Source organism: Strigops habroptila, chromosome 9, assembly GCF_004027225.2.
Source record: "Strigops habroptila isolate Jane chromosome 9, bStrHab1.2.pri, whole genome shotgun sequence".
Lineage (NCBI taxonomy): Eukaryota > Metazoa > Chordata > Aves > Psittaciformes > Psittacidae > Strigops > Strigops habroptila.
In genome coordinates, this window is record NC_044285.2 from 20,095,860 (window position 1) to 20,123,372 (window position 27,513).

The window sequence follows — 27,513 nt, forward strand, 5'->3', positions numbered from 1 at the left end:
TTCTGGCCTCCTCATTCTGCTGTTTAACAACTGGGAGCAGCGGTTCTTATCTCTCTCTGCACCCTTGCCTGCTGTTGGCTGCTTCAACACACATTATTTGCATTATTTTTTTCCCCTCATATCAACCTTAATATTCCTCTTGTAATTTGGGATAAGTTGTTTGCAAGCCGTGCGCCAGCTGCACCTTTTCTTAAGAGCCTCAATGCGAGCAAAGCCATCAGACTCCCACCTAAGGTGGGGAGAGGAATAAAGAAGAAGCACCAAAACCCCCAGCAAAGCCTGCACAAACCCAGGTGCTGAGACAGTCGCTTGGGGTCCTTTATAAGACGGTTGTAGGAGGAGTCCCGCCCCTCTGCTCCCATCTATTGGCTGCCTTGTCGAAGGCAGCGTTGCAGTTGCCAGGCTCGCAAGCCGAGGCTCGCTGCTCGCTCAGCGGCTAGCGATGGGCAGGAGGCCGCCGGTGGTGCTGGCGCTGGCCCTGTGGGGCAGCCTGCTGGCCGGGTGGGCAGCGGGGCGCTCCAAGGTGAACCCCAGGATCATCGCAGCTCCCAAAGGTGAGTGTTGCGCCGCGGGGCTGGGCTGCAGCCCTGAGATGCAGCAGCAGCAGTGGGTGCAGCTGACAGCTACTCCCTGCGCCAGGGGGTTCTACCTGTGCCTTTGAGGAGAGTTGGGCTTTTCCTTCCCTTTGTCCCTTCGGGGAGACTTTCGGCTTTCATTAATACAACCTGTGATCTCAGGAAGGGGCTTCTGCCTCCGTTGAGTGCTTTGAATTGGATTTTTAGAGCCTTGTTCTTGCCAAGTCTTTTGCTTTTTCTATTCTAAATCCATTTTCCTACAAGCCGGGTATAGGGAAGGCTGTGAAAGCCCTGAAACAGCCACAGTAACCATTCCCCTGAACTTGCAGAGAGAAATGAAGTGTGTTTGCAGCATGCAGTTGATTTCCTATTTATCTGCTGTACTTACCAGTGAGTTCACTGAGTAAATATTTGCCCGAGATCTCTATTCTCTGAGAAAATATATACATGTAAAACAGCACGCAAGGACTTAGAACCAGATCTGCTCTGAGCATAAGCTGAACAAAGACGTGTTTTCAAGCAGCAAGCTTAGAGGACAGCCCAAGCTTCGGGTGTTGAAAAGAGCAGGCGAACGCTGGCTGCTTTTATCGTGTCTCTTCCAAGCTTTTGGATCCATACCCTCTGGGGAGGCTTTAACAAAAGCCCCCGTCTTGTCCCCGGGGTGCTGGTGGTTGTTAAGCCGCGCGATGAGCCGAGCTGCGGCTCTCACGCTGCTCTGCAGTACAACAGCTCCTCTGTCTCTCCCATTCGCTGACAACTTCAGAGGACCCCAATTTCTCATGGTTTATTCTGGGCCATCTGTTATTCTTCTGCTGTTATTGATGATGCCCTTTCTCTGCAGGCCCAGCGCTGCGCGCGGATGGAGGGCGGTGGGTGCGTGGCTCAGAGATGTCCCCTCTGCACACAAAGGGGACAGGCAGAGCAGGGAAAGGTTGCTCCTGGTATTGTGGCGCTTGTTTTATCTGCTGGCAAATGAAGTGGCTCAGAAAAGGGAATGCGAGGAGGGAAAAGGCACAGAGCCTGAGACTGAACAGAGGATGGGGATCATGTATTTCTCCATAGATATTTGCCCTACCCTGCTTAAAGGAAAGGGAGGAAGTTGAATTGCTGGGTGCTGGTGTGGTTGGAAATGCCTGTCCTGGAGTGAAACTCTGCTGAGGAGTGAAGCAGGGTTCAAGTGGTCGATTTGAATCTGTCTCCATGGGCTGTGCTTGCCATGCACGTGGAGCAGGGGCATAGAATCCCAGGATGGTTTGGGTTGAAGGGACCTTAAAGCTCCTCCAGCTCCAACCCCCTGCCATGGGCAGGGACACCTTCCACTAGAGCAGGTTGCTCCAAGCCCCTGTGTCCAACCTGGCCTTGAACACTGCCAGGGATGGGGCAGCCACAGCTTCTCTGGGCACCCTGTGCCAGCGCCTCAGCACCCTCACAGGGAAGAGCTTCTGCCTCAGAGCTCATCTCAATCTCCTCTCGGGCAGGTTAAAGCCATTCCCCTTGTCCTGTCCCTACAGGCCCGTGTCCAAAGCCCTTCTCCAGCTTTCTTGTACCCCCTTTAGGCACTGGCAGACTGGCCTTTCCCAGAATCAGAGGGTGGCTTTCCCGGCACTGAACACAGGGAGAATCTGTCACTGAGACACACTGAAGCCAATTAGTGTTAGGACGCTTCCCTGCAAGGGGATCAGCTTGTGCTCATCTCTGCTTCTCTCTTTTAAGAGCTTAGCTGGGACACAGGCCAAGAGGGATTTCAATTAGGGAGGTATCAGGCGTAGCTGTGTGGCACACTCATTACTGGCAGTCCTGTGTCCTATTTAACAGATCACATTCTGCTTGCTGTAACCTCCACCCTTCAGGAACAGGGTCTGTGGGTGAGCAGTGGGGCAGAGAGCAGGCTCTTGGGGAGGGTGAAGCAATAGGTCAGGGGCAAAGGGGACGCTGTGGGTGCCAGCGAGCCTTCTAACTTCTCTAATCCTGCAGACATAGTGAAAGGCAAAACCTGCAGGTCAGCACTTTGCTGCTGGGTGCATCTACGTAGACAGGCTCATCTCTTGCCCTGGGGTCACAGTACTGCAGGGCTCGGTTTGCTGCTCGAGCCCTGCTCCTGGATGCTGGGAGCTGATGGAGAAGAGCAGCGGTCCGGGCTGTCTGCATGGGTGCTCGCTGCCTTTGCAGTGCTGCAGCGCTCGCCTTGGCCCCGGGCTCTGCAGGAGCCGGCAGCTCTTCATGTCATTCAGTTTCTTACACGCCACAGCCCATCACGAGCACCAGGTATGGCACAGCCTCAGCAGTGACACCTTGAGATATGGGTACAGCCCCGCGCGTGAAGTGAGAGACTCCTCCAGGAGAGAACTGTACGTGTGTGGCATCCTGCCCTTGGGCTGCAGTGCTACTGGGGAGGGGGACATTGGTGCTGGGCAAAGCTGCCGCGGCCCTTCCATCCCTCAGCCTTGCTCCCCTCACCAGCACCCCGCCAAGACCCAAGGAGAGAGCCCTGGCCTGGCTGCAGCCAGCCTGAACCATTCTGATGCTTTGCCCCATGGTCCCTCATTGTCCGGTTTCACAGCAAGAACTAGGCGATGGGACGTGGTGAGCTGGGAAGAAAATGCGGCTGGGTTTAGGTGGCACAACCTGAGCTCAGATCTGAAGGCAAAGAAGCAGAGGCAGCCTATCTTGGTGCTCAGAGCTTCTGGATTGAAGTCATTTCAGAGCCCTGGGCACTTGGATGTGGTGTTAGGCCAGGGCAGTGGGCAACTGGAGCACCACGTTCTGCAGATGGACCTTTCTATGTATAAAGTTGTGTGTATAAAGCCAGCCCTGAGGCCTGGGATGCTGGTTTTTTGCCTCCCTGTCACCACAGGGCAGGAGGAGGTGAGGAAGGGGCACACTTTCCCTAAAGATCAGCCTGGTTTCAACACGTGCTTGGGAGTGTTTGCCACCGAAGGGACCCCTGAAGCCCCCAGCACCCAGCATGGGTGGGCAGCTCTCAGAGCTGGGTAATAAGTTACTTGAAAGCACGTCTGACTCTGCAGGATTTCTTCCTCTTAGGAGAAAGACACAGAGCAAAGGGCTGAGGTCATCTCTGGACCACATAGCTGAAGTGCTCAAGGTCCTTTTTACTGACAAGGGCTTTGCCCCCCTTCCCTTCTGCAGCTGACCCAGCATGCAGGGTCTCTTCTGACTTCCCCCCGCCAGTGTCCTAATGAAGGCAGATTGGAAATGGCAAGTTCCCTATGCGTTGAGGTCTGCAGAGTGGGAGGGAGTTCAGCCTTAGCAGCCTGGTGCAGAAGTGAGTGCTTCAACCTTGCACACCATGTTCTGGCTTCTCTTCCCTTTTATTCCCATCCTCCCCCTGCCTCTGTGTATTTTCCTGACTCAACACTGACCAGCTGGGCTTTGCTTTGAAGAAGGTGCATTCACATCCCACACTGAGCTTTTGCTTGTCAGCAGGGATGGTGTTTACTCTGCAGAGCTGGAGACAACCGTGTCCCGGGGCTGGGAGGATACAGCCCCTCTGTGTGGAGCGGGATGCGGCATCCCAGCCTGACTGTCTCCTGACCGGAAAGTCACCGAGCATGAGGAGAGCAGAGGAGCACAGAGAGGGCAGTGAGCAGCCTCCGGGCTGGGTCAGGCCACTGTAGCCTGGGGCTTTTGGTGCTGTACAGGAGGAATTTTTAGCTACTGCCATGCTTAAGGTTGTTTTGTCCCCGTTTACTCATGCATAGAGCTGAGACAAACTCACAACTCTTCTCTCACTGCCTGCTGCATTTACACCTTGGGGTAGGTTGGGGCCAGTTGAATTCTTCTCCTGTTTCTCACTAACAGATGAAGCTGGAAGGGGGAACAGGTTCTGAGCTGGTTGAAGCTCACGGTGTGAAGCTCACAGGCCCCATAGGGGGAGAAAAATCACTTGACCTTGGGTTTCCTGGACTGGGTCAACTGTCTCCAGCCTGTCCTGGCTCACAGGGGGGTGTTGACATGGCAGTTCCTGGAAGCTGCCTTTAATAGCCCCTTGGCTCTGCCAAGCTCACCTTGCCCTGGCAAAGCTGTGCCAGTACCTCTGAGTGCTGCAGGAGCATGTGTCCACCGGGGCAGCGGCACCGCATCCAGCAAGGAGGGAGCTGGTCAGAGGTGGGTCTGGCCTCATACTGGTGCGGATTGGTGGCAAGATGCAGGACTGTGATGCCAGCACCAGCTTTAGTCCTCAGTGACAGCAGCGCTGTCTTCTCTCGTGGTCCCATGGGTGTGAAACATCTTTGTTAGGACAGTTTCACATGAAGCTCTCAGAGCGTCGACATTTCCAGGAGGAAGCTTCTCACTTTCCCAGCAATGCTGTTTCCTGCAGATGGCTCCTTTTCGCAGGGTGGGGGATGCTGCTCTCCGAAAATGTTGGTGGCAAATATTTTTTCCTCTGTGCAGATTGAATAGGGAAAAAGAAACCAAACAAACCCAGCGAGTGAATCACAACCACCTCCTGTTGCGAGAGCACGACACAAAAACAACGGGGATGGGCAGAATCATCAGAGTTGTGGCTGCTGCGTTCAAACAGTGCTGGGAAAGAGCCAGAGGCAAAGTGCTGACCCGCTGCCCAGCTCTGTGTCAGCCCTCGGGCTGATTTGGGGTCAGAAGTGCAGAGGACTGGCCTGGGAAGGTGTTCTGTAGTTGGTGTAGTCTTAAAGCAAGGCCAAACTAAATCTAAGCCAGAGTGCTTGAAGCCAAACGAAATCTAAGTCCTGAGTACACGATGTTTTTTAAAGAAGCTTGTATGCAGGAAAAGGGCTGGAAGGTGGGTTAGAAGGATGAAATTGCTTATTTTGCAGCCACCTACATCCTATGGTGTGCAACTATTCTGGTTGCTCCAAGAATAGGACTTGTTCCTCCTGTTGGGCACTCTTTTGAGTCCCAGCTCCACCCGGTGTAGTAGGCTGTGCCTAACTGCGTCTGGTGTGACAGAGGAGTGCTGTAAGAGTGCCACAGGAGCTGAACGCGGAAGCATCTCTGCCCATTGCTTGTAATTTCAGAGCATCTTCAGTCTGGAGCAACAGGTTTTGTGTAATAAACCTGATGCTGCCCTTAATGACAGCTTTGCTTCTCTAGCGCTATAACTCGAGTTCGAACGCTCTTGGCTGGTGTCAGCAACCTCCTGCAGCAGTGACTCCCCGTCTAATGGCCCACTTGGGTTAAACTATTTAATAGTTTATAGTTTTAACTATTTAATAGTTAAATAGTTTAAGCCCACTTGGGTTGAACTGTTCTCCTTTATCAGGCGTGCCTGGAGTGGGAGGGAGAGGCCGTCGCAAGTTGAAGGAGCTATAGGAGTTTCCTTGGGGAATGCGTGGGCATTCCCAGCCCAGACACTGGCCCTTGGGCTGCTCCCAACACCCCCGGCCATGGGTTTGCTCGTATCTTGGATCGAGGCAAGTTTTGGAAAGTCTGATGTGAGTGTCTGGTTTCAAATGACTGTAACACAGTGGTTTGACTTTCCGAGGCTGAGTAATTATAGAATCATAGGATGCAGCCAGGGATGGGTGTGAGAAGACTGGATCTTGTGTGTTCCTGCTGGGGGGGGGGGGTCAAGCAGGCAGAAAGGAGGTGCTGGAAGGTCTGCATAGCCCTCCCTGGCAGGAAGCCCCCACTATGCAGGGCTGAGACCTACCTCATACTCATCACAGGGATGGGAAGCCTACAGCAGCAGGTAGGAGGGCTGCAGAGAGCACAAGAGGGCCCTTCCCAATCTAATGAGGAAGTCCTTTGCTGCGTGCATAACCTCATCTGATTTCTGTAGGGAACTGAAACGTCCTGATCTTACTTTCCACCTTTAAACCTCTGCAGAGGCTCCACAGGGGACTGCAGAAGTCCCCTTGCCCTGTGCCCACCTCCTGGTTATCCTCCTCTGGGCTGGGAGAAGAGGTTTCCAGCTGCCCTGCCCTAAGCAGCAGCAGGGAGGTGGGAGATGGCTCCAACGAAGCTAAAAGCTGGAGCGGCTGCTTTGCTGGTGGATGCTCAGAAAGGTGCTCGGGGCAGTTTTTATCCTGGCAGGTTTTTTGTGATAAATCAGTCTCTGGAAACCAACCTTCATAGTGGGAGAGGCAGCTGCTAGACCCATCCCTTTGTTGTTCTGCTGTTTTCCAGTGACCGTATAATGAAATAGCATAATCACAGGCCGAAGTTCCCCCGCTTCCGGCAGGAACACGGCGCAGCTCAGGACTGTCATTAGGATCTCCAAAAGAATGGCTTTTGGAAAGGAACAAAACCTGCCTCTAAATTTAGCACCCGCAATCCGTAGGGTGCAGCCAGCAGCTCCGTTTCAGGCTGCTAGGGAGAAGCGTACCTGCTAGATGACAAGCTGCACCCGTGAAATCAAAGGCTCCGGACTCATCTTGCAGTGGCACAGGCTTCAGTGCTGCATAATTTGGGGGGGGTGAGCATGGAGGAGGAGGGCAGGGGCTACTGGTAACGTGTTAGCATGCGTACAAAACACTGCCATGCCTGGCATGTAGTCTTTTTGTGTTTCAAAAGCAGAAATCCATCTTTCCCGGAGTGGGAATCGCTCCGGTTCGAGCCTTCGGAGCGTGAGCGGAGCCCTGCAGCGCTGCCCATGTTCACGAAGCCCTGCCTGGTGGTGCCACAAGCTTTGAATTCAAGGCTCGTTCCCTCCCTGCTGCAGGTTAGGGGGCTCTTTTGTTGCTGGGGACTGATGCTGGCTCTGGCTCTGAGGCCCCTCACAGAGGGGATATAGGCTGCATAGCTCTCAGAAGAGCTTTTGAACCAGCATCCCCATGCCCAGCAGCTGGGTTTCCAAACCAAGAGGGGCTTTTTATCCCCTCATTCTTCCTGCCCTAGCTCACCCTGGTGCTGAATACTGCTGCCTGCTGCCAAAGGCACTCCGGAGCTTACCAGAAATAGAGTGAAAATCATGAATGTGCCAGGATATTTGCCTTCTGCAGTAACTCTAAAACAGTATATTTGTTTAGTTAGAGCATACTCTGGGAGTTGAGCCCTTCCACTGTGCCAGCGCTGCGCTCCCGGGCATTTGGATTGCGCACAAGCTGAGAGCTTTTGTAGGATAGATCCCTAATAATGCAGGCTCAATTGTTTCCTCTGCTCCGGAGCGTTTTGCTATTGATGGCAGGGATCTCTCGAGGGCAGCAGAAAGCAGTTGCATGAGCACCTCACGATGGCAGGGTCTTCAGGGGAAGAAGGCAGAGAAAAGGCAAGCAGCATCCTATGGAGGCAGGTGGGAATGTAGGTTGGCCGAGGGTGGAAAAGTCCTGCTGTACGTAGGTGTTACTGGTATATAATACCCATGGCCTTGCTCTTTCCTTCGGAGGGGTGCTTAGAGGGAGTAGGAAGCAGTTGGGGAGGGGTGTGAGGAAGGATAGCGTGAGGTTTCTTGGCAGATGATTAAATGCTGCTTGTCTCCAAACTGTCTTGGGGGAGAGACAGGATGAGAAATATCAAACAGATTAAACCCGTTGCTCCAACTTGCTGCGAGCTGCAAATAAGAGGAGTGAGATGCGTAAGGGCTGGGTATGAGTAACGTGGGCTCCCCAGCTGCATGTCCTCCGCTCTGTGCTCTCACACCTCTTTGCTCTGGGGTTTTCGCAAGTGCATGCACCCCTTAGCACCCCTTCAGGCTACGTGTCCCCCACATCCTCTGCAGCCTCCTGCAGGTTGCTCGTGCTGCCCACAGCAGAGCCTTCTCGCTGCTCTGCTGTGTGAAGGACACAGATATAGATAACAGAAAGCAGAGCAGCACACAGCCCTTGCTCTGAGCTGTGCTGCTTTCGGGAACTGGACCGCATTTCCTACAGGATGGAGGGCATGGAAAAATTCCAGTCAGAGCTTTTACACCCCCCCCCCGCCCTGAGCAGATGAGAAAGCACTTTGCCTTCACTAGGAAACTGTTTGACTTTATCCTTTCTGGGCACAGAAAGGGGATGCATTTGTGGGAGCGTTTGGTTAAAGCAAAGGCAGCTGCTTGTTGCTGCCCTACGTGGCCATTGCCCTTCCCTGCCCTGGTGGGAGAGGTTGTGAAACACGTAAGAAGTGACTGGTGCCCACGCCAGGGCTGGTTTGACCCTTTGGCTCGCATGGGCATGAGCTGGGGGTCTCCCCATGGCAGGGAGCTGTGTGGTCCCCAGGAGAAGGTTTCAAGGAGCAGGAACCACACGTATCTGTGTCTGGTCCCACTTCAGCAAGAGAGGTTTTTAGCACTCTCTGGCTGCCTGGTTTCCACTGCTGCTCCCCAGTGCCTTTTGGCCTGTGGCAAACCACAGAGGAGTTCTGGGGGGTGTCCCTGCAAGCATCCTGAAAGGAAGGTGAGAGGGGAGACCAAGGGGGGAAGGCAGGCAGCACAAACCCCTCCTGAGATGCACCAGGATGGTGGGCACCAGCTTGTGGCCATGCTCCCAGTCTCCTATTTGCCACGCTGAAAGGTAGGCAAAAGGGATGGAGGGAGACAAGGATGATACTTTGCTTTGGGAGTGCTCTAGAGGGAGCTCTCAGGGATAGGGATCTGTAGGGGAATGGGTGGTATTTGTTCTGCTTTTTCAATGTTGTTTTCTGTGGGATATGACTGGTGTTGGAGCATTGAACCCGCGTGGTGCGGGGCTGCCCTGGGCACCGAGTGATGCTTCCTGTGCCTCTGCTTCCCCAGCACCAAGAGGTGGCTGCAAGGACACCAGCTCCCAGAGCTGCAGCTAAAGAGAGGAGGCAGCAGCAGCAGGCCAGGTTTCTTCGTGAGAAGGGCAGTTTCACACATTAAGTTACATTTTCACCCCTTTTTTTGGAAACCCCTCCACAAAAGCGTTTTGTTTCCTGTAAGGCACATTGCAACTCGCGTGTTGAGACCTTGTAGCTCACAGCCCTGCAATAACTCCATGGCAGGTCAGAGCAAAACCTCCCCAAATGTGCATCCTGGGTCACCTCATCTAGAGACAAGTTGTTCCTATAGAAAAAACCCTTGTTTTATTGTTGTTACAGGGTCCCATACTCCCATGAGACTGCTTGAAGTGTCCATCCTTTGGGAAGGGGGCTGAGCGCTTCCCTGGTTTCCCTTGTGTCACATCTCTCCTTTTGGGCAAAGTCAGAGGGAAGGAGAACCTAGCAGCTTGGTGAGCACAGCAGCTCCTGGAGGCACACTTGTTCCCTCTGAAATGTCTCAACTTGGGAATTTATAGACGATCTAAAAAAAGACCCATGGTTCTCTGGATTCATGCCGGCATTCGTCATGGAGCTGGGGAGACAGACGGCACATGGCTCTGGGATGGGAGCGGTGTGGTTCAGTCCGGTCCTTCTCCCAGGCGTGGAGGAGACTCATGGCAGGCCCCTTGGGGTGTCTCCATCCCTCTGGGGTGGGTGTCGTGACTTCCCATGCTCCCATCATCTGCTGGTGGGGCTCCTGGAGCTGGTACTGGCCACGCAAGTAGGAAATCCAGGGATTGTTCTCCCAGTTTTCAATAGTGAAACTGGAACTGCCCTGCAAGGTGTTGTCAGAGCTGGGACCGGGAGTCCTGACCCCCAAGTGGGTGACTAAGGGCAGTGGATGTGAATCTCATTCCTGAGGATAGCAGTTGGTTTCTCAGTGCTGAGCTGCTTGTCATGCATCCTGCATGCGCGGGGAAGCGGGAGCGGAAGAGGGATGGATGTCATCGAGGCAAAACGGCTCTTCTGTTCCCAAAAGCAGGTGTTCCCGGGAGCACAGAGTCAGCCCTGACTCACGGCCGGGCCGCATTGGTGGGAGATGAGTGCTTCTGGCACAGGTGTAGAGGACGAGACCCAGGGGACTCCCAGCATTGCCAGCCCTTGAGTCAGCATCGAGCAGGCGGCTTTTCCTTCTGCCGTCAGAGCCAGTCCCAGTCAGATTGCAGCAGAGCCACGCTGCTAGCAAGGTCATAATGTGTTCCGTCTGCTTGAAAAGGAAGGAAGAAATAAAAGTGGGAGATGAGGAAGTGTTTGGAGAAGGAGGGGACCGGGAAAGGACACAACCAGTGCCATGATTCAGGCAGGAGCGTGCTGGCAGCCCCACAGGCAGCAGAGCCAGGTGGCAGTGTCACCAGCGTCACACAGGGAGGGTAGGACGCACGATGGGGATGACTGTGTTACAACATGCTAGAGCAGGAAGGGCTGCCGGGTGCATTGCCTGGCGTCGGGAAGCGCGGCGGCACCAGAGATGTGGCTGCGGTGGCGAGCTTCCGCGCCGCGCCGCTTTACATCCCCGTTTGCCATTTGGCGGGTAGCCTGGCCCTGTGTCCCCATGGAATGGCAGCAGGATTTGGGAGAACACAGGCAGTGGTGGGGGTGATGCCAAGGAGCATGTAAACCCCACGCTCATGTTTCTCCTCTTCATATACCAATGGGGGTCCCACTTCAGGGTTTTATGAGCAGCAAGTAAAGGATCTGCCTCTTGTCTGCAGCAGCTCCCAAGAGGCAGCAGATTCTTCCCTTGTCCTCCTTCCCTTTTTATCTTTCCCAAGCTTTATTTCAGTTTCTCATTTGGCAGTGCTAGCACCGGTGCAGATTGGAACCATCACCTCCACCTTAAGGAGATGTGGTCCTCCCCCAGCACCAGTGAACAGCAGTTCGCTGGGGATTAAGCGAGTGGCTGGGATGCTGGAGCTGCTGCTAGAGCAGGGAATGGGGGAGTGTGGAGGGAAGCAGGACCTCTGCAGCTGAGTCAATGCTCCAGCCGGGATGGGAGCTATTTGCCTGCAACCAGGCCGCATGCCCGTGCTGCTTCTCTGGTTGTTCTGGAGGTGGGGGGCACGCTTCCCCTGCACAAAGCTGTGGAAACCTAACCTTATCATGGTGCTGGGGAGGCTCTTGGTGCCTTTCTGAAGGAGCTAGAGAGACTTTGGTGTATCGGTAAAGCTGGATTTGCCCAAGCCAGGCCTAGGGAGGCAGGCATGTTTCACCCTATCACATGGGAAGCAGGATTGCTCTTTCTGTTATCTGCATTGCTCTGTGTGTTAAGGACAGGCTTCCCTGCCCTCATCTCATCCAGAGCATCTCCCTCTTCATTACTCTGCTTCCTTGTGACCTCACCCCGCAGGCATCCTTCCAAGATGCACCAGGCTCCCTCCTTCGCCCTCATTTAGTATCATTCTTCTTCAGGCTGGTGTGGTACCCTCCATCTCGCTGCGAAGCACAAAGCTGCTCTTTCTCCCATTCAGCCCTCGCCCGGGGTTAGCATTTCAATTGACAATCGGACCATTGATGTGCGCGCTGCCGCTGGGGTTTGCAGTAAATGCCAGGCAGAGGGACCAGAGGGGTTAGCCAGGCGCTGGAATGAGCCCTGTGTCCTCTGCACACTTGATTTTGGAGGCAGGGTGGTGGCAGGGTCATCCTTCCCCCTCCCAAGGGGGCGAGTCTTTCTTTGCAGTGTCAAAAGCAGCCTGGGACTTGCTAAGAGAGGCATGTTCCCTTCTCTGGGGACATAGTGTGGGCCATTAGATGCCCTCTGCCCCATCATCTGGCTTTGGACAAGGGCCTGTAGGGACAGGCCAAGGGGAATGGCTTTAACCTGCCAGAGGGGAGATTGAGATGAGCTCTGAGGCAGAAGCTCTTCCCTGTGAGGGTGCTGAGGCGCTGGCACAGGGTGCCCAGAGAAGCTGTGGCTGCCCCATCCCTGGCAGTGTTCAAGGCCAGGTTGGACACAGGGGCTTGGAGCAACCTGCTCTAGTGGAAGGTGTCCCTGCCCGTGGCAGGGGGTTGGGACTGGGTGAGCTTTAAGGTCCTTTCCAACCCAAACCAGCCTGGGATTCTGTGATCCCTGGCTCTTGAAGCTGTTTGTACTGCAGGCCCTCAGTTTTGGGTTGCAGGATTGCTGCCCCGATCCTGCCGGATGAGAAGCAGAGACAAAGGTGACCAACCCCTTTGCCAAAGCCAGGCTGTTTAAGGCAGAGCAGGGGCTGAAGGCCAGCTTTGCAGGTCAGCAGAAGGACTGATGCAGGGCCAAAGGAACGCCAGCACCAGCTCCTGGAAACACCTTTAATAGCCTCCCTTGTAGACCAAGTTAAATCAGTGCCGGAGCCGCAAACACGCTTCTGGTCCCTGGCTAGCAGAGCTGTTTACTCACAGTGATTCAGTGCTATCCCTGGGGAGCTCCAGGATAAATAATACATTGGCGCCATCCAAATTATTGGTTGGGGCTTGTTTGTTTCTGGCTGTTTGGAGACAAATGTGTTCTTGCAGGTTGGTTTGAGCCGAGGTTCAGATAGAAGCAGCGTGGTGGAAAAGCCTCAAAACGAGACCAAAGGTTAAAAGGAGCACGTGGGGCTGAGGTTTGCAAAGCAGTGAGGTGGAAGGGGAGCAGCTCCAGGTGTATATTTTCCTACATTAGCAGCAGATGTAGGGGCTGGGATTGAGGTCTGAAAACAAGAGCAAAGTTTGCTGAGGTCCCGTCAGACCTGTTTGTGGTGCTGGGTTGTACCGGTGGTAGCTGGATGGTTGAAGGGCTTTAGGGGCTCCCGTGCGTGGGCATGTTGGTTGGGTCAAGAGGGGGGTTTCGAGGGCTGGACAAGGAGATTAGTCCTCCCTGGCAAGCACAACCTGAGTCTGTGGCTGGTGAGTTCCTGGGCTAGCTGGCCTGCCTGGCTGGCTTCCCGCTTGGAGGCAAAGGAATTGCATAGTCACTCGGCAAAGACTGGATGCCAGCTCCTCCAGCAGGCAAAGCATATGCTCAGGAGTCCTTGGACAGAGGAGAGATGATAAGGCTGGGGAGGTGACCAGGAGCAGGCAGGGATCCCCATCCCTTGCTGCTGGCTCCCAACTGCTGTATCCCCCATCCCAGTGTGCAGGGGAAGGGCAGCCAGAGGTGTTGTGTTAGCAAGGAGCTGGAGGGCAGAGATGGTTTCTGTACCCTGAGACATCTCCACCCATCTCCTTGTGGCCAAGGTGACTTGTGAAAGATCAGCCCATGGGGCTGGTAAGGTTTCCCATCCCAAGGTTGTGGCTGTCGGCATCCCCCCATAGCCAAGCCTTGCTGGAGTTTAACCCCACAGGGATTGGAGACCTACCAGCTTAGTGAAGTGAGGGGAAAAGCCACAAATCAAGCAGGCATTCAGCACCCCAGTGACCTCTAATAAGTCTTTCTCACTTTTTGGCTCCATGGCCTTGGCAGGACGCTGCGCAGCATCCTCTGGGCAGAGGGGGGCTGCTGGGCTCACCAAAGATTGTCCTTTACCATAAGCAGAGGGACACGTGCCACTGATTAATTGCCTGTCTGTGCAGGCAGCCAGCTCCCAAGGCACACACAGCCTTTGTCTGTCGCTGGGAGCAGCAGCATTGCCAGGAGAGAGGCCCCCTCTTCTGTGGAGGAGGGAGAAATGAAAGCGGAGTGCCCTGTCACACCAAGGAGGGGTCATCCTGATCCCAGACTTCTGCCCCTTGGAGGAGAAATCCCTCTCCTGTCACTGCTGCAAACTATGGTAGGGGACAGGGCAGCCTTTGGGCCCTGGCATGGGGGCTCAAAGCTGCCCAGGGGTGGCTGCACCATCCCGGAGAGTGCTGTGGGATCAGTGGATCCCATGGAGAAACAGCCAAAGCCTCAGGGAGGAGGCTCACAACTGCGCCACAGGGTCAGCCTCCCACACCTGAGTTGGCAACGCAGAGGGAAAAGGAGTTCCTTCCTTAAAATGTTTTTAAGGAAGAGGAGCTGGAAAAGCTGGAAGGTGAAAGAGGAAGGAAAGAGGGGAAGGACAAGCAGTTCTTCCTCCCAGCTGGGCCTGCAAAGCTTCCCATCTGCAGCAACCGGCTGTGACGTGGGTTTGAGTCTTGCAGCTCACTTCTTGTTCACATCTGGGGGGTGGAGATGGAGTTGCAGGTTTTTGTGCACCCTTGCCCTGTCACACATGGTTCCAAACCCCGTCCATCCTTCCTGGGCTGTGGAGGGAGGATGCTGACGGTGCAGCTGGAGGCTGGCCAGGAGAGGTGTGATGCTGGGCTGGGGCTGGTGGGAGATGGTGGGCATGGGGAGGCTGATCCCCTCTGGAAGGCATGGCAAATGCAAGGGGATGCAGGAGCCACATCGAGGAGGCAGTTGGCTGGAGTGGTTGCCAGAGGGTGGGCAGAGAGGGGAGGGAGCCCTTTGTCTCCACACTGGGAGGCAGGAGGCACTGGGCCATTAGAGCAGGTGGGAAGGAGCCACTTCTAAGTCACTTTGAGCTTCTGCTCTCTACAGAGCTCCAGCAGCAAAGTTCCCCTTCCTCCTCCTCCTCCTGCATCACCAGCCCTTCAGGGATGAGGCGGGGCTGCTCCATTGTGTCCTGCTCCAGCTCTCCTGTCCCCTGGGACCAAGGGGACAATAGCTGAGCTCTGAGCCTGGGAGCTGCCTTTCCCTGCCTGCCTGGAGCCAGGCCAGGCATCCCTGCGGGGCCCCAGCCCTGGGTCCTTGTTTTCCTCACCACTCGCACCGAGGACATGGAAAGGGAGTGGATCAGCCTGAGCTGCCTGTAGGTGCTTCCATTCCCCTGACCAGTGTCTTCTCTGTGCTGTTCTAGGTGCAAAGGAATATGTGTTCCCCAGGAGTGAGAAGTACCCAGTCTTTTATCATGAAGAAAACACCTCGGCCATCTACATTGGGGGAGAGGGAAGGCTTTACTACTACGACTTTGCAACCTATGAGAACTACGTGGTAAGGATGCTCTGCTAGCAAGTTTGGCCCCAGAGCTCTATAACAAAGTGTCCAGCATCCGTCTCACAGCCCAAACACTAGATGCCTTGCTCAGGCTGTTTGCCAGCGGTGAAGTCAGGCCTGGGAGGGTCTGGTCTCTACCCGGCCTGCCCCATCCATGCAGGAAGCCCCAGCATCTGTGGGATGAATGGCTGCAGCAAGGGGGAGTCTCCTCCACTAGCCATGGGTGGGTTCTTCCCAGGCTGTGATCCTCCTGAGGTCTTTGGTGCCCAAGAGGGGGAGGATTCTTCCCATGAAGGACCCTTTCTTTAGTGTGAACAGGGATGCTCAGGCTCACGTCACTGGGGACAAGCTATGTTCTTAACTCTTCCCATTCTTGGAAGTCAGGCTGCTTTTCCTCAAAAGCAGGAAGTTCTGGATCAGCTGGACACCGAGTTACTATAGCAGGAAACTGCCCCAGCTGGCTTTCTCATGACCCCTTCTTGCCCTTCTCAGATAAGGCAGTTGCTGAAGTTTGGACCCAGATACTTCCCTTCTTGTTTCCAGGAGCAGTGTGGTTCATGCATCCTATCCCTTGGATGCCACCACCCATTACTGAACACCTGTTCCCTGCAATGACAGATCCTCTCCCCAGATCCTTTGCAAGCAGCCCAGCCTGGCTGCCAGTCACGCTGCTGCTTCTCCCCATCACCTCGAGGGCCTGAGAGATCCAGCCCCTCATCCTCAAGGGGTTTCGGATACTGAGGTGTGGAGAAGGACTGCGTTGCAGTGTCTGATGACCCCACTGACGTGCTTGCCTTGTTTCCTGTGAAGAGGGTGACTAGCATGTAGTGCCTGGGGCTGAGCCCACTTCAGTTGGCTTTTAAAGGGAAGGAATTCAAGCAGATCTCTTTCTCTTTTATCCCAGGAAGACTTCCCAGTGAAAAATGAAGGACAGTGCATGACGCCCGGGAGCTCGGTAGGTCCTGCCTGTGGTGGAACACCAGATGGGTGAGGGTTGGAGGGCTTGGATTGAAGGACTGCTTGGGAATGGACTGTGTATACTCGTCATGTGCTATCTCTGGGTGAAGACTTCCAGTGCACCGAGTGTGGAGCAGATCAGACGGGATGATACTGGTTTCCTCCTCTGGTTTTAAGACCCATGAAAACACTAGGAAGCCACGTAGCAGTGCTGCTTATGCTCCTCTTCTTTCTCTTGCAGGAGGACAATAAGAATTACCTCACATTAGTGGAGAAATATGGAGATGGGATGTTAGTGTGTGGCACCGGTGCCTGCTCTCCCACCTGCTGGAACTTGGTATGCTGTGGCCACCTCGGATGGCACCAGAGCAAAGCCCTTGCTCTCTTGTTCTGTGCTATCTCCATCTGTGAAATGATGCCCTGATCCCCCTTCCAACATCTGCAATGCCCAAATACCATCTCCCCCGAGGAGCTCCTCATGAGCAGAGGTCTGCACGTGCCACCTCCATGCTCACTTGTCACAGCTCCCCTGTCCTCTCATCCTGCCTGCCGCACGGGCTCTGCATGGCCGGTTTGACCATGGGTCCTCCCCTCCTTCGGGCTGTGCCAGCCAAGGAGAGCTGCTCTCCTCCTGCCCCAGGGGTGGATGTGGGCCCCTGGCTCCCCTGCCTTCCCTGAACCGATGGCACTCAGGGACCATTTCTGTCCTTACCCAGACACAGAGGAAGGAGAGCACTCCGTGGGATGGGAGAGGTATCGCTCCCTTCACCCCCGACTCGAATACCCTCGTCGTTGTTGATGGTAAGTGTGACTGCTCCTGTGTTACCAGTGCTGTGCAGGGAGGCTGGGCTCTCTGTACCAAACAGGGGCACCTTGAGGCTGCTCCAAAGGCTTTGTCTCTCTGCTCTAGCTGGAGATCAGCCTTAGCCCTTCTTGCTTTTGTCACATCGAAATGCACGTCCTTCTGGGACAAAGCATAGAATCATAGAATAGTTAGGGTTGGAAATGACCTTAAGGTCATCTAGTTCCAACCCCCTCCATGGCCCAAGGTTGGTTGTTTCTCTCCAGGGCATGAGGGTTGAGTCTCTGTGGGAGGGTAGAGTGCAATGGAGACAGCAGGGAAGGAGGGTCCTGCAGTGGCTCCACTGCTCTGGGCCTGGCAGAGGGATGGATGAGGATCATTCCCAGACACAGAGTAAAATTTGTCCCTGTGCTCTTTAGGGAAAAGGGCTGTGGGAGTCCTGCCAGGACTCAGTGCTAGGCGGTGGGGACTGGGTATCCTGTCCTGTATCCACCATCTCTGTGAGTCCAGAGAGTTCCCAGTTCGTTTTCTTCTCACAAACCCCTCTGGAAACAGTCTGCTCAATGAGCCTTCCTACCCCACAGGTCACGATATCTACTCCACCATCAAGAAGAGCCAGCAGAACGGCAAGATACCCAGATTCCGACGGGTGAGAGGAGGAGGAGAGCTCTACACGAGCGACACGGTGATGCAGAGTGAGTACAGGGGACACGCTGAAGGCGTGGGGCCTGCCACTTTGCCCCACCAGGCAGATAGGTTGGGCTCTTTGTCAGCGCACATCTGTGGGCCCTAAGCACACAGCACAGCATGGAGGGGATTGTCCTCTCTTGCTGCTGGGTCACCTCTTTGCTTCTAGGACAAAACAACTGACAAGTGAGTGCCAAGTGAGGAGATGGGGAAGTGGAGAGGAACGTGTGGCCAGTCCCCTGGCAGATGCTGGAAGGAAACATGGTTGTGTAAAGTTGCCCATCATCTGCTGTAATAGAAACAGGAAGAACAGCTTCCACTCCGGGCAGTGACTCTTTCCAAACCCCCAGCCAGGAGCAAGACCTTGAAGCAGGAACATATTGGGTGGGGAATAGGGTTAAAAAGGACCCTCCTTAGTTTCCATGAGTTCATTGGAACACTGGGAAATGGGAGATTCCTGACCCCCTGGATGAAGGACAGAATCAAACTAGGGCAAAACAGAACTTGCAGGGCAATGGGGGAGGTAACCAAAGCACCAGCAAATGAACTGATAGAGCTGGAGCCACAAGGCTGGTCCCACGCTTACACAGAACTCCCTGCCATGGGGATGCCAGCTAATGATGCTCAGAGGGACCTGCTGCTGCTGGGGATGCCCTTTGTGGCAGTGGTGTATTAATAGGAAGAACATCATTGGGTTTTCCACAGCGGAACACAAACAAGAGTGCAGCCTGCTCCCACCCAGGGAGCTCCATGATGAGCGTTCTGTTGTGCAAGGAGGGAGAATGGGCTGAAACAAGAAGAGAGAACAGATGAAACGTGTTCAGGCCAAGGTTTTCTGATGGCTCCCTTCTCTTTACAGACCCTCAGTTTGTCAAAGCCACCACATTAAGGCACGAAGAGCCTCACCAGGGCAAGATTTACTACTTCTTCCGTGAAGACAACCCAGATAAGAGTCCTGAGGCCCCTAGAAACATCTCTCGAGTGGCCCAGCTGTGTAAGGTACCACAGGAACAGAGTGTGGTGGGGAGGCAAGGATGCTTCAGGGGTGGCAAATGGACATGCCAGCTCACTTGGTGTTTTGGGCACATGATTGGGCCCCTCTGGCTCAGCTCTGTCCTGTGCCACAGAGTTCATGTGGGGTATAGCCATACCCTTTGGCCTTCCCATCCTCTGGCTCCCATCATGCCTGTAGGCAAGATGTCTCACTGGGGTGTTAGAGAGGTACATGATTGTTGCAGTGACCAGCATCAAATGGAGCATCCCCCAGTTACCCATCCAAGATGCTGGACAGGGAGGGGACTTTGTGTTCTTCCCTGCTAAACCCTCACTCCCTGCTTCTCCTCTCCCTGCAGGAAGATAAAGGGGGAACCAGTTCGCTCTCTGCTTCCAAGTGGACCACCTTCCTGAAGGCCAGCTTGATTTGTGTCGACCCAGTCACCAAGGGCAACTTCAACTGGTTGCAAGATGTCTTCTTTGTCCCTGCGAGTGACTGGAGGCACTCCAAGGTCTATGGGCTCTTCACAAACACCTGGTGAGGGTCTCTGCAAAGCAGGGGCATGTCCTGTCCAACAGCCCTTTAGTCTCCCTGGCAAGCATGTGGGTGCAAAACAACCAGAGAGGACATAGTCAGCAACAGCCTGTCCTGGGTTCAGCTATAGCAGTCATTTTTCTCCTGCTTAGTAGCTGGTGCAGTGCTGTGTTTTTTAACTTTCAGCCTGGGAACAACGCTGATAACACCGATGTTTTTAGTTGTTGCTAAGTAATGTTTATTCCAACCAAGGACTTTCTCAGTCTCATGCTTTGCCAGGGAGGAGGGGAAGCCGGGAGGAAGCAGAGACAGGACACCTGACCCAAACTAGCCAAAGGGGTATTCCATACCACAGCACGTCATGCCCAGTATATAAACCGGGGGGAGTTACCCGGAAGGCCCAGATCACTGCTCGGGTCGGGCTGGGTATCGGTCGGCGGGTGGTGAGCAATTGTATCCTCTCCCCTTGTTATTTCACTAATCGTTATTATCATTGGTGGTAGCAGTAGTGGTTTTGTGTTATACCTTAGTTGCGGGACTGCTCTTATCTCAACCCGTGGGAGTTACATTCTTCCCATTCTCCTCCCCATCCCTCCGGGAGCGGGGGGAGGAAGAAAAGGGGGGGGGGGGGGGAGTGAGCGAGCGGCTGTGTGGTTCTGAGTTACCGGCTGGGCTCAAACCACGACACAGCCCAATGCACACAGCCATGCCCCAGCTGCATTGGGATGGCCAGTGTCTCCTGACCCTCTCTCTTTGTCTCGTTGTCGGCAGGGGAAGCTCTGCTGTTTGTGTCTATTCCTTTGGGGACATTGACAACGTGTTTCGGACCTCCAAACTCAAAGGCTATCATGGTCCCAACCCAGAGATCAAGCCTGGGCAGGTGAGTGAGGGATAGAAGTTGCCCAGATGAAGTGCAGAGGCCTCCCAAGAGCTGGTTCCTGCCCTGCCACTGCAGTGGAGGGCACAGTCCCACCACTGAGCAGCCAGGGGAGGGCTGGGGCAGCGAGGAAGGTTGTAGGCTCTGTGGGAAAGATCTCAGCGTTGTTCCCAGAAACAGAAGGAGGCTGGGTAAGGTCCAGCACCTTCATAGAGAGCACAGGGAGACGGGCTCAGAGCTGCCTCGACAAATGGTCTGTGAGCTCTGGTGGGTGAAGCTGGAGGATAGAATCATAGAATGGTTGAGGTTGGAAAGGACCTTAAAATCATCCAGTTCCAAGCCCCTGCCACGGGCAGGGACACCGTGGGCTTAGACCAGGTTGCTCCAAGCCCCTGTGTCCAGCCTGGCCTTGAACACTGCCAGGGATGGAGCATTTACCACTTCTCTGCGCACCCTGTGCCAGCGCCTCAGCACCCTCACAGGGAAGAAATTCTGCCTTATCTCCAACCTGAACTTCCCCTGTTTCAGTTTAAACCCATCACCCCTTGTCTTATCTCTACATCCCTGATGCAGAGTTCCTCTCCAGCACCCCTGTAGCCCCCTTCAGACACTGGAAGCTGCACTGAGGTCTCCACGCAGCTTCTCTTCTCCAGGCTGAACAGCCCCAACGTTCTCAGCCTGGCTCCATACAGGAGGTGCTGCAGCCCCTGCTCATCCTCATGGCCTCCTCTGGACTTGCTCCAGCAGCTCCATGTCCTTCTGATGTTGGGGACCCCAGAACTGCACACAGTGGGGTCTCACCAGAGCAGAGTAGAGGGGCAGGATGACCTCCTTTGACCTGCTGGTCATTCTTTTGATGCAGCCCAGCACATGGGTGGTTTCTGGCTCAAGCACACACTGAAGCTGGCTCATGCTCAGCTTCTCATCAGCCAAGAAGGATAATGTCCTGCCTTGTGTTTGCTCACCCCAACCTGCACCCAGCCCTGTGGTTACGGGTGCTCCGCTGACCTGGCAGCAAAGAGCAGGGAGGTGAAGCCCCTGAGAGGGGGACAGGGTGTGAGCCTCCATAAACACATCTTCTGCAGGGGGACCACAGGTAGGACTCCACAAGCCCTGACCCTGGCTCTTGTCCCCTCTTGCTGCAGTGTGTTTCCTCTGGCCAGCACACCCCGAGTGAGACCTTCAAGATAGCTGACAGCCACCCGGAGGTGCAGGACCGCGTGGAGCCCCTCTCCCCCACCAAGAGCCCCCTGTTCCACAACAAGCACCGCTACCAGAAGATCGGGGTGCACGAGGTCTCTGCAGGCGATGGGCGCCGCTACAACGTGCTTTATCTAGCAACAGGTACTGGGAAGCTTTCCCTAAGGAGTTGCTTTCCCCTCGAGGGCAGAGGATCCAAGGGAATCAGACGAGACCCCCAGTATAGAGCAAAGTGAGGGGCTGCGTTCCCAGCTTGTCATATGTTTGTCAAGCAGGAAAGAGCTGCCAAGTCCCAGCACAGCTCAATACACACAAATTTGGCTGCACAGGCTGAAAGCAGCATCCCAGCATGTGGGATTTACCCTCTTGGGCTGCTTCAAGCCCATGGTACATCTCAGGCCAAGTGTTTTTAGGGCAAGGGAGGGGTAGCACAGCCCTCCCCACGTGTCAAGCAGAAATCCTTTGTGAAGGGACCCTCTCCATCACCTCTTGTCCCTGCTTGCTCTAGTGCAGCAGCACAGGTTTCCTGTGAGGCCAGCACCTCTGGTTGGAGACACAGCCAGCTCATCCCAGCTGCTGGTGGTCCCAGGGCAGCCGGAGGTGCTGCAGAGCTGGGACAAGCCAATTCAGCTGCAGATGGAGAGCAAAAGGTTGGTGAGCTGCCTGGGCTCGCATGCAGTGCAGCTACTTACTGCATGGAAGGCACAGAGGACCCTCTCATGCCTCCTCACCTCCCTGGGCTTGCTCCCTACAGCTCTGTCACCCCTTTTTCTGCTCTGTGTTTTGTTCACTGGCGCTTGTGGAGGGACTTTCTGGGGCTTTTGTTTCCTAATCTGTGATTAAAACAAATGCAGACAGCTCACAGTAGGTGGCCTGGGTTGGATTAGGGCCCACACATGCTCAGATTGGTTTGATCTTGCTCAAAGCTGTAGTTTCAATGCAGCTAATGCCTTGCAGAGCAGTCAGGAAGCTTGCTCCAAGGTGCAGGGCTTGGCTGCCCACCCTTGCTGCAGGCATGGAGGCACCTGGGGGGCCCTAATCCCTGCCTGACCTGGGGTCACATCTTCCACCTCCCCCTGGTTGATGGTGGAGAAGGGAGTGACTCCTTGGGAAGGGGAAGCCAGGCTAAAAGAGGGTAAACAATGAGGATTCCTGAGCCCTGTTCCCTCAGGATCTGCCTTCCCACCCCTCCGCCAAACTGACTTTTCCTAAACCACCAGTTTGGAGTCATTTAACTGGGTTGGGGAGTCAGTTTAATCAGAAGAACAAAAAGGCAGAACTCCAAGTTTTAGCCTCGGGCAAGTGATGAGATGATGCTTGTACAGGAACAGGCTGGGGATCAAAGCAGAGGAGCTCGAGAGCTGTTGGGTTTTCATGCTGAGGCTGGTCAAAGCAAGCACAGCCAGGTCCAAAGGGTGAGGAGAAATGAGCTCCTCGTGGCTGGGAGGATTCAATGGTGCCAAGGCTGTGCTGTGGGAAACAGAGCAAGCAGGCTCCTTCTCAGAAAGGTCCGGTCTTCTCTGGGTGGCTGGTTAGAGGAATCCAGTCAAGCCTGGTGCTGTGGGATGGGAATTGTCTGCCACAGTGAGGGCTGGAGGCAGTGCTGCTTCTCTGCCTGGCTCCCCCACAGCCCCTCTGCCTTGCCTCTCTGCTCTCAGCGTGCTTCATCAGGGCTCTCCCCTCTTTCTTTCCAGACAAAGGATCCATCCACAAGATCGTGGAGCTGCCAGACGGCGTGCAGAACATCATGGAGCTCCAGGTCTTCCCAAAGAAGAACCCAATCCAGTCCATGATCCTGGACCACAAGAGGGTGGGTGTCTCTGTAGAAAGGTCGGGCTGTAGCTTTAAAAGCAGGCAGCAGGGGAGGCAGGGATAGAGGTTTAAGGACAACCCATGGATGTGAAGTAGCCTCGGGATGGGTTGTGGGAGGTCCTGCAGCTGCTTTGCTAACAGCTGGGCTGATGTGCTCAGTTCTGGGTGGTCAGTGGGCAGCAGAGCTTTTTGGACACCTCCTCTCCTCCAGAGGCATGGGAAGAATGAGGCTGTTTGCTCTCCAGGCCAAATCCTGCACTTTGCCTCTCATTGTCCAGCCTTACTGGTGGATGAGCTGTGAGGCAGTGCTGGTGCTTCCTCCCAGAGGTGACAACACTGCTATCACTTCATGCAGCAAACTTAGTTATCCACAGGGCTGGTGGGGGAAGGATGCTGCTTCCCCTCCCGGGGTAGGGGCTGCATTGCCTGGAGACCTACCAGCCCCCTGGTGAAATCATCGAATCCAGCCTGGTTTGGGTTGAAGGGACCTTAAAGCTCATCCAGTTCCAACCCCCTGCCACGGGCAGGGACACCTTCCACTAGAGCAGGTTGCTCCAAGCCCCTGTGTCCAACCTGGCCTTGAACACTGCCAGGGATGGGGCAGCCACAGCTTCTCTGGGCACCCTGTGCCAGCGCCTCAGCACCCCAGTCTCGCAGCCAAGCTGCAGGAGAAGCGCTGGTCACTGCTAAGGTGGCGCTGGGGCACCGGGATGATGAAGCCCTCTGCTTTCCTCCTGCAGGCCATGCTGTACGTGGGCTCAACAGACAGAGTCCTGGAGGTGCCCATGGACATGTGCAGGGTGTATCGCAACAACTGTGACAGCTGCCTGCTGGCCAGGGACCCGTACTGCGGGTGGCTCAATGGCTCCTGCCAGTCGGTGTATCTGAACCGGTACGTGATGCCATCGCCTTGCTTCTGCTTGTCTCCATGTGAGAAGTACCCAGGCTCGGTATTCCCCTGCCTGGCACGTGGTTTTGTGGTCATCTTCCTATCACAGAGAGAGGTGAACCCATGCTGTCCACGCAGTAATAGCACACTCATGTTTGTGCTGTCCTAAAAGCCACCCCTCCCGCAGCACCCTGCTGTGAAGAGGGAGAGGTCAGTGGGGTTTGAGCACCCAGCCCCTCCTTTGCTGTTAGAAACGTGCACAGGTCTGCTGGTTGTGATGTTGTTGGTTGTGGTGACTTGCTGGGTCTCTCATTTGTCATTCACCACCCTCTTGAGTTGGGTGTTTGTCCCTACCCAGGTAACATCAGGTGTTTAAACACTTCTTCCTTACCTAATCCACTGCATCTTGTATAGGCAGTTCCTTCCCTAGCCCTGAAGTGCTGCTTCCCTGACATTAATGCTTATTCCCATCTCCCAGGGAGGTGTGTCAGAACCTGAACCTGGACCCATGGCAAGGGAAGTGCCAGAAGGGGGATATTAAGGAAGGTAGGTGAAGGTTTTGAGCTGTAAATCAAATCACAGCTGTAAATCAGATGTAAATCAATCACAGCTGTTTTGGCTGTGAATCCAGGGGGTGTTTTGGGGCAGGGGGACTGATTCTGGAGTCTTTGTATGTTGTGCAAGGTGTAACAACTCATTGCAGGGGAACTGGGAATGACCATGCTGAAGCCAGGACACCTCCAAGCCGCATCTTGGGGTTAACTGCTGGATAATGCATTTCTGAGCTGGGCGAAGGGGCTTAAACTTGGTGTTTGCTGCTGTCCTAGGAGAAGAGACTTCAGGCATGGGTCAGGCCCTGCTGTTGTCGTTCAATGGCTGTGTAACATGTCCCCATTGACCCAACTGTTCTTCTCTCCAGGCTTGTGGGAGGATCTGTGGTTCCATATCTCATCCCCTTCTTCTCACTCTCTTCCAGCAGATGACTATCAGAACATCACAGTCGTCCCTTTCTCCCGCTACTACCTCAACTGTCCCATCGAGTCCCACTATGCCACCTACAACTGGTACCACAACAACAGCCTCATCAAGACCTGCAACACCACGCACCCCCAGCAGGACTGCTTCCACTTCATCCAGAACGTCAGCCACATCCACTACGGCCACTACGTCTGCATCTCGGAGGAGGACGGCTTCAAGCAGGCTCTGGTGAAGGAGCGCCTGGTCAACCAGCTCAGGTTCATGTCCCAGAAGGGCCAGGCCACCATGACCTTCGCCTCTTGGCTGCAGCTGCTCCTGATGGTGGTGTTGGTGGAGCTCTTCCACTGACCACGATGGGGCTGTGTTCCCACCATCCTGGCTGCTGCTGCTGCTCCTGCACTTGCTGTCCGCTCCTGAGGCGACTTCTTTTAGTCACTCCTTGGACATTAATCTTTGACTCTCCCCAAAGGGGGTCTTGGGCAGCAGCCTCTCCATCTTTGGCCTTGGTGGAGGAGGCATGGTGAGGAAGATGGGACAGCAGGGCCAGATGGAGCAGGGTTTGGGGACAGGGAGGGAAGGGAACACGCGGGGGACATTCACTGTACCCAGCAGCATGGTGTCAGCCTCCCCGCTGTGGACGTTCAGGGGACTTCTGCCAATGTGCATGCACTGATCCTCAGGGCACGATGACTCCTCTCTTTAGGGACGTGCATGTGATGAAGAAGAGGAGCCAGCCCTTGGCCTTTGGAACTGGTTGATCTATGCTTCACTCCAAGTGGGGACTGATGCCTCCCATTTTCTGTGGCTAATGTCTGTTAGGGTTGGAGGCAGCTGGAACACTCCCAGTGTCGCATGTGAATCCCCTTCTGGTTTGGAGACTTGGGCTCTGGAAAGGTTTGAGGGTATGGTTTCGTTTGATTTATGTTTTGCAGCTGGCTTTGATGTGGAAGGGAGATTGGGAACTCGCGCTGGAAACCTGCAAGGCAAAGGCAGGCCCAGAGTGAGCATTCTGCATGGAAAAGCCTGGGAAGATGACTAGATTTGGGGTGTGGGGAAGGACAGACCGAAGGGGACAGGAAGGGAAGGTGGAAGCAGAGCCCAAACCAAACCCAGGAGGCCCTGGGAAGGAGTTTGAAACGCACAAATCCTCTGCAGGCAGCTTAAGGGCATTTCTGTGTGGGCAGCGGGCAGCGCCTGCTCCCAGCGCCTCTCCTGTGGGAGAGGGACCGGGCTTCCTCAGGGACAGAGGCAGCAGGCTGCTGATCTCAGGGCGATGCTGATGGGCTCGGGGGGCGCTGCCGTGGCTCCCCCACCGCCCCGAGCAGCTCTGCTTCTCTCCCTCACCATGAAGGGACCAGGGGGTTTGCTTCCCTTGGACTTTGAGGTCTCCAAGCAAGACTAAACTGTGAAAACTGGGATGTTCTCCCTTGCACCTGTGGGCAATGGGGCGATCCCACACCTTGTCCAAACCTTCCCCAGCCTCGGGCCATGCAGCGCGGGGGGGGACACACATCCTATCTTATGCTTCCAATAACCTCTCCCAGCAGCACAGCTCCTGCTTCGTGCCTGCTCAGAGACACTCAGGAGTGCCCGGGGGGTCTTTATGGCAAGGGGGAGAGATGCTCCGTGTCTCTCATGACTGCAGACTATGGACAACGGGCCAGAGCTTCCTACTGCACTACATTTCCAACCCCCCCTCCCCCGAATCTAGGATAGAGCTTCCTTACATCCCTTCTCAAAGCACTTTAACTTTGTGAACTAACAAATACCTATTTATTATCAACTGGTGATTACTGCACTTGTATAATTTTATAATATTCTAGAAAGTGGGTCCAAATTAGAGAAGAGGAATAAAAAAAACCACAAACAGCTACCAAAAAACAAACCAACAACCTTTCAGAGCTGTGACCAAAGTGAGAATGTGATCGCTGAAATAAAGAATGGAAAAGAGCAGGAAGGAATGGAAAAGAGTGCTGTGTTTCTCACCAGGAGCCAAGGGATGCTGCTTGGACCGGGGCCAGGGTCTCCACTGTCCCTCTTCCATTGCCCTCTTCCATGTCCCAGCCCCGGCACGGGCTGTGCAGGTCCCTGATGTGCAGTAGGGGCTGGAGCTGACAGCACAAGCCTCCCCTGCCTGGTCTCTTCCGTAGCATGAGGTTTGGCAGAACAACCTTCTGCTGGTGCCGGCAGCAGCATCTGGACGTGAAGGAGAAGCAAAGCTACTAAAGCAGTTCAGGTGTGAGCTCTGGCAGCTCCCTGCAGCCACCGTGGTGGGAGGAGATGGGGAGCTCGCCCTGGTGCCCAGGGGTTATCATAGAGCCACAGCCTGGTTTGGGTTCAAGGGACCTTAAAGCTCATCCAGCTCCAACCCCCTGCCACAGGCAGGGACACCTTCCAGTAGAGCAGGTTGCTCCAAGCCCCTGTGTCCAACCTGGCCTTGAACACTGCCAGGGATGGGGCAGCCACAGCTTCTCTGGGCACCCTGTGCCAGCGCCTCAGCACCCTCACAGGGAAGAGCTTCTGCCTCAGAGCTCATCTCAATCTCCCCTCTGGCAGGTTAAAGCCATTCCCCTTGG

At 54.8% G+C, this 27,513-nt stretch overlaps 1 protein-coding gene across 2 annotated transcripts; it reads left to right on the plus strand.

Moving 5' to 3' along the window:
• SEMA7A (semaphorin 7A (John Milton Hagen blood group)) lies at positions 1 to 26,898 on the plus strand. 2 transcript variants are annotated; one of them, XM_030496646.1, is made up of 14 exons: positions 1 to 554; positions 15,071 to 15,204; positions 16,112 to 16,162; positions 16,406 to 16,501; positions 16,881 to 16,965; positions 17,551 to 17,661; positions 18,513 to 18,652; positions 19,006 to 19,184; positions 19,953 to 20,061; positions 21,204 to 21,402; positions 22,953 to 23,068; positions 23,811 to 23,962; positions 24,438 to 24,505; positions 24,936 to 26,898. In XM_030496646.1, the coding sequence occupies exons 1-14, from the start codon at positions 443 to 445 to the stop codon at positions 25,283 to 25,285; spliced, it is 1,902 nt and encodes a 633-aa protein (XP_030352506.1). In that variant the 5' UTR covers positions 1 to 442; the 3' UTR covers positions 25,286 to 26,898. The 2 variants fall into 2 exon arrangements, with proteins under 2 accessions (XP_030352506.1, XP_030352507.1); XM_030496647.1 differs by having other exon boundaries at positions 24,939 to 26,898.
• The last annotated feature ends 615 nt before the right edge of the window (positions 26,899 to 27,513 follow it).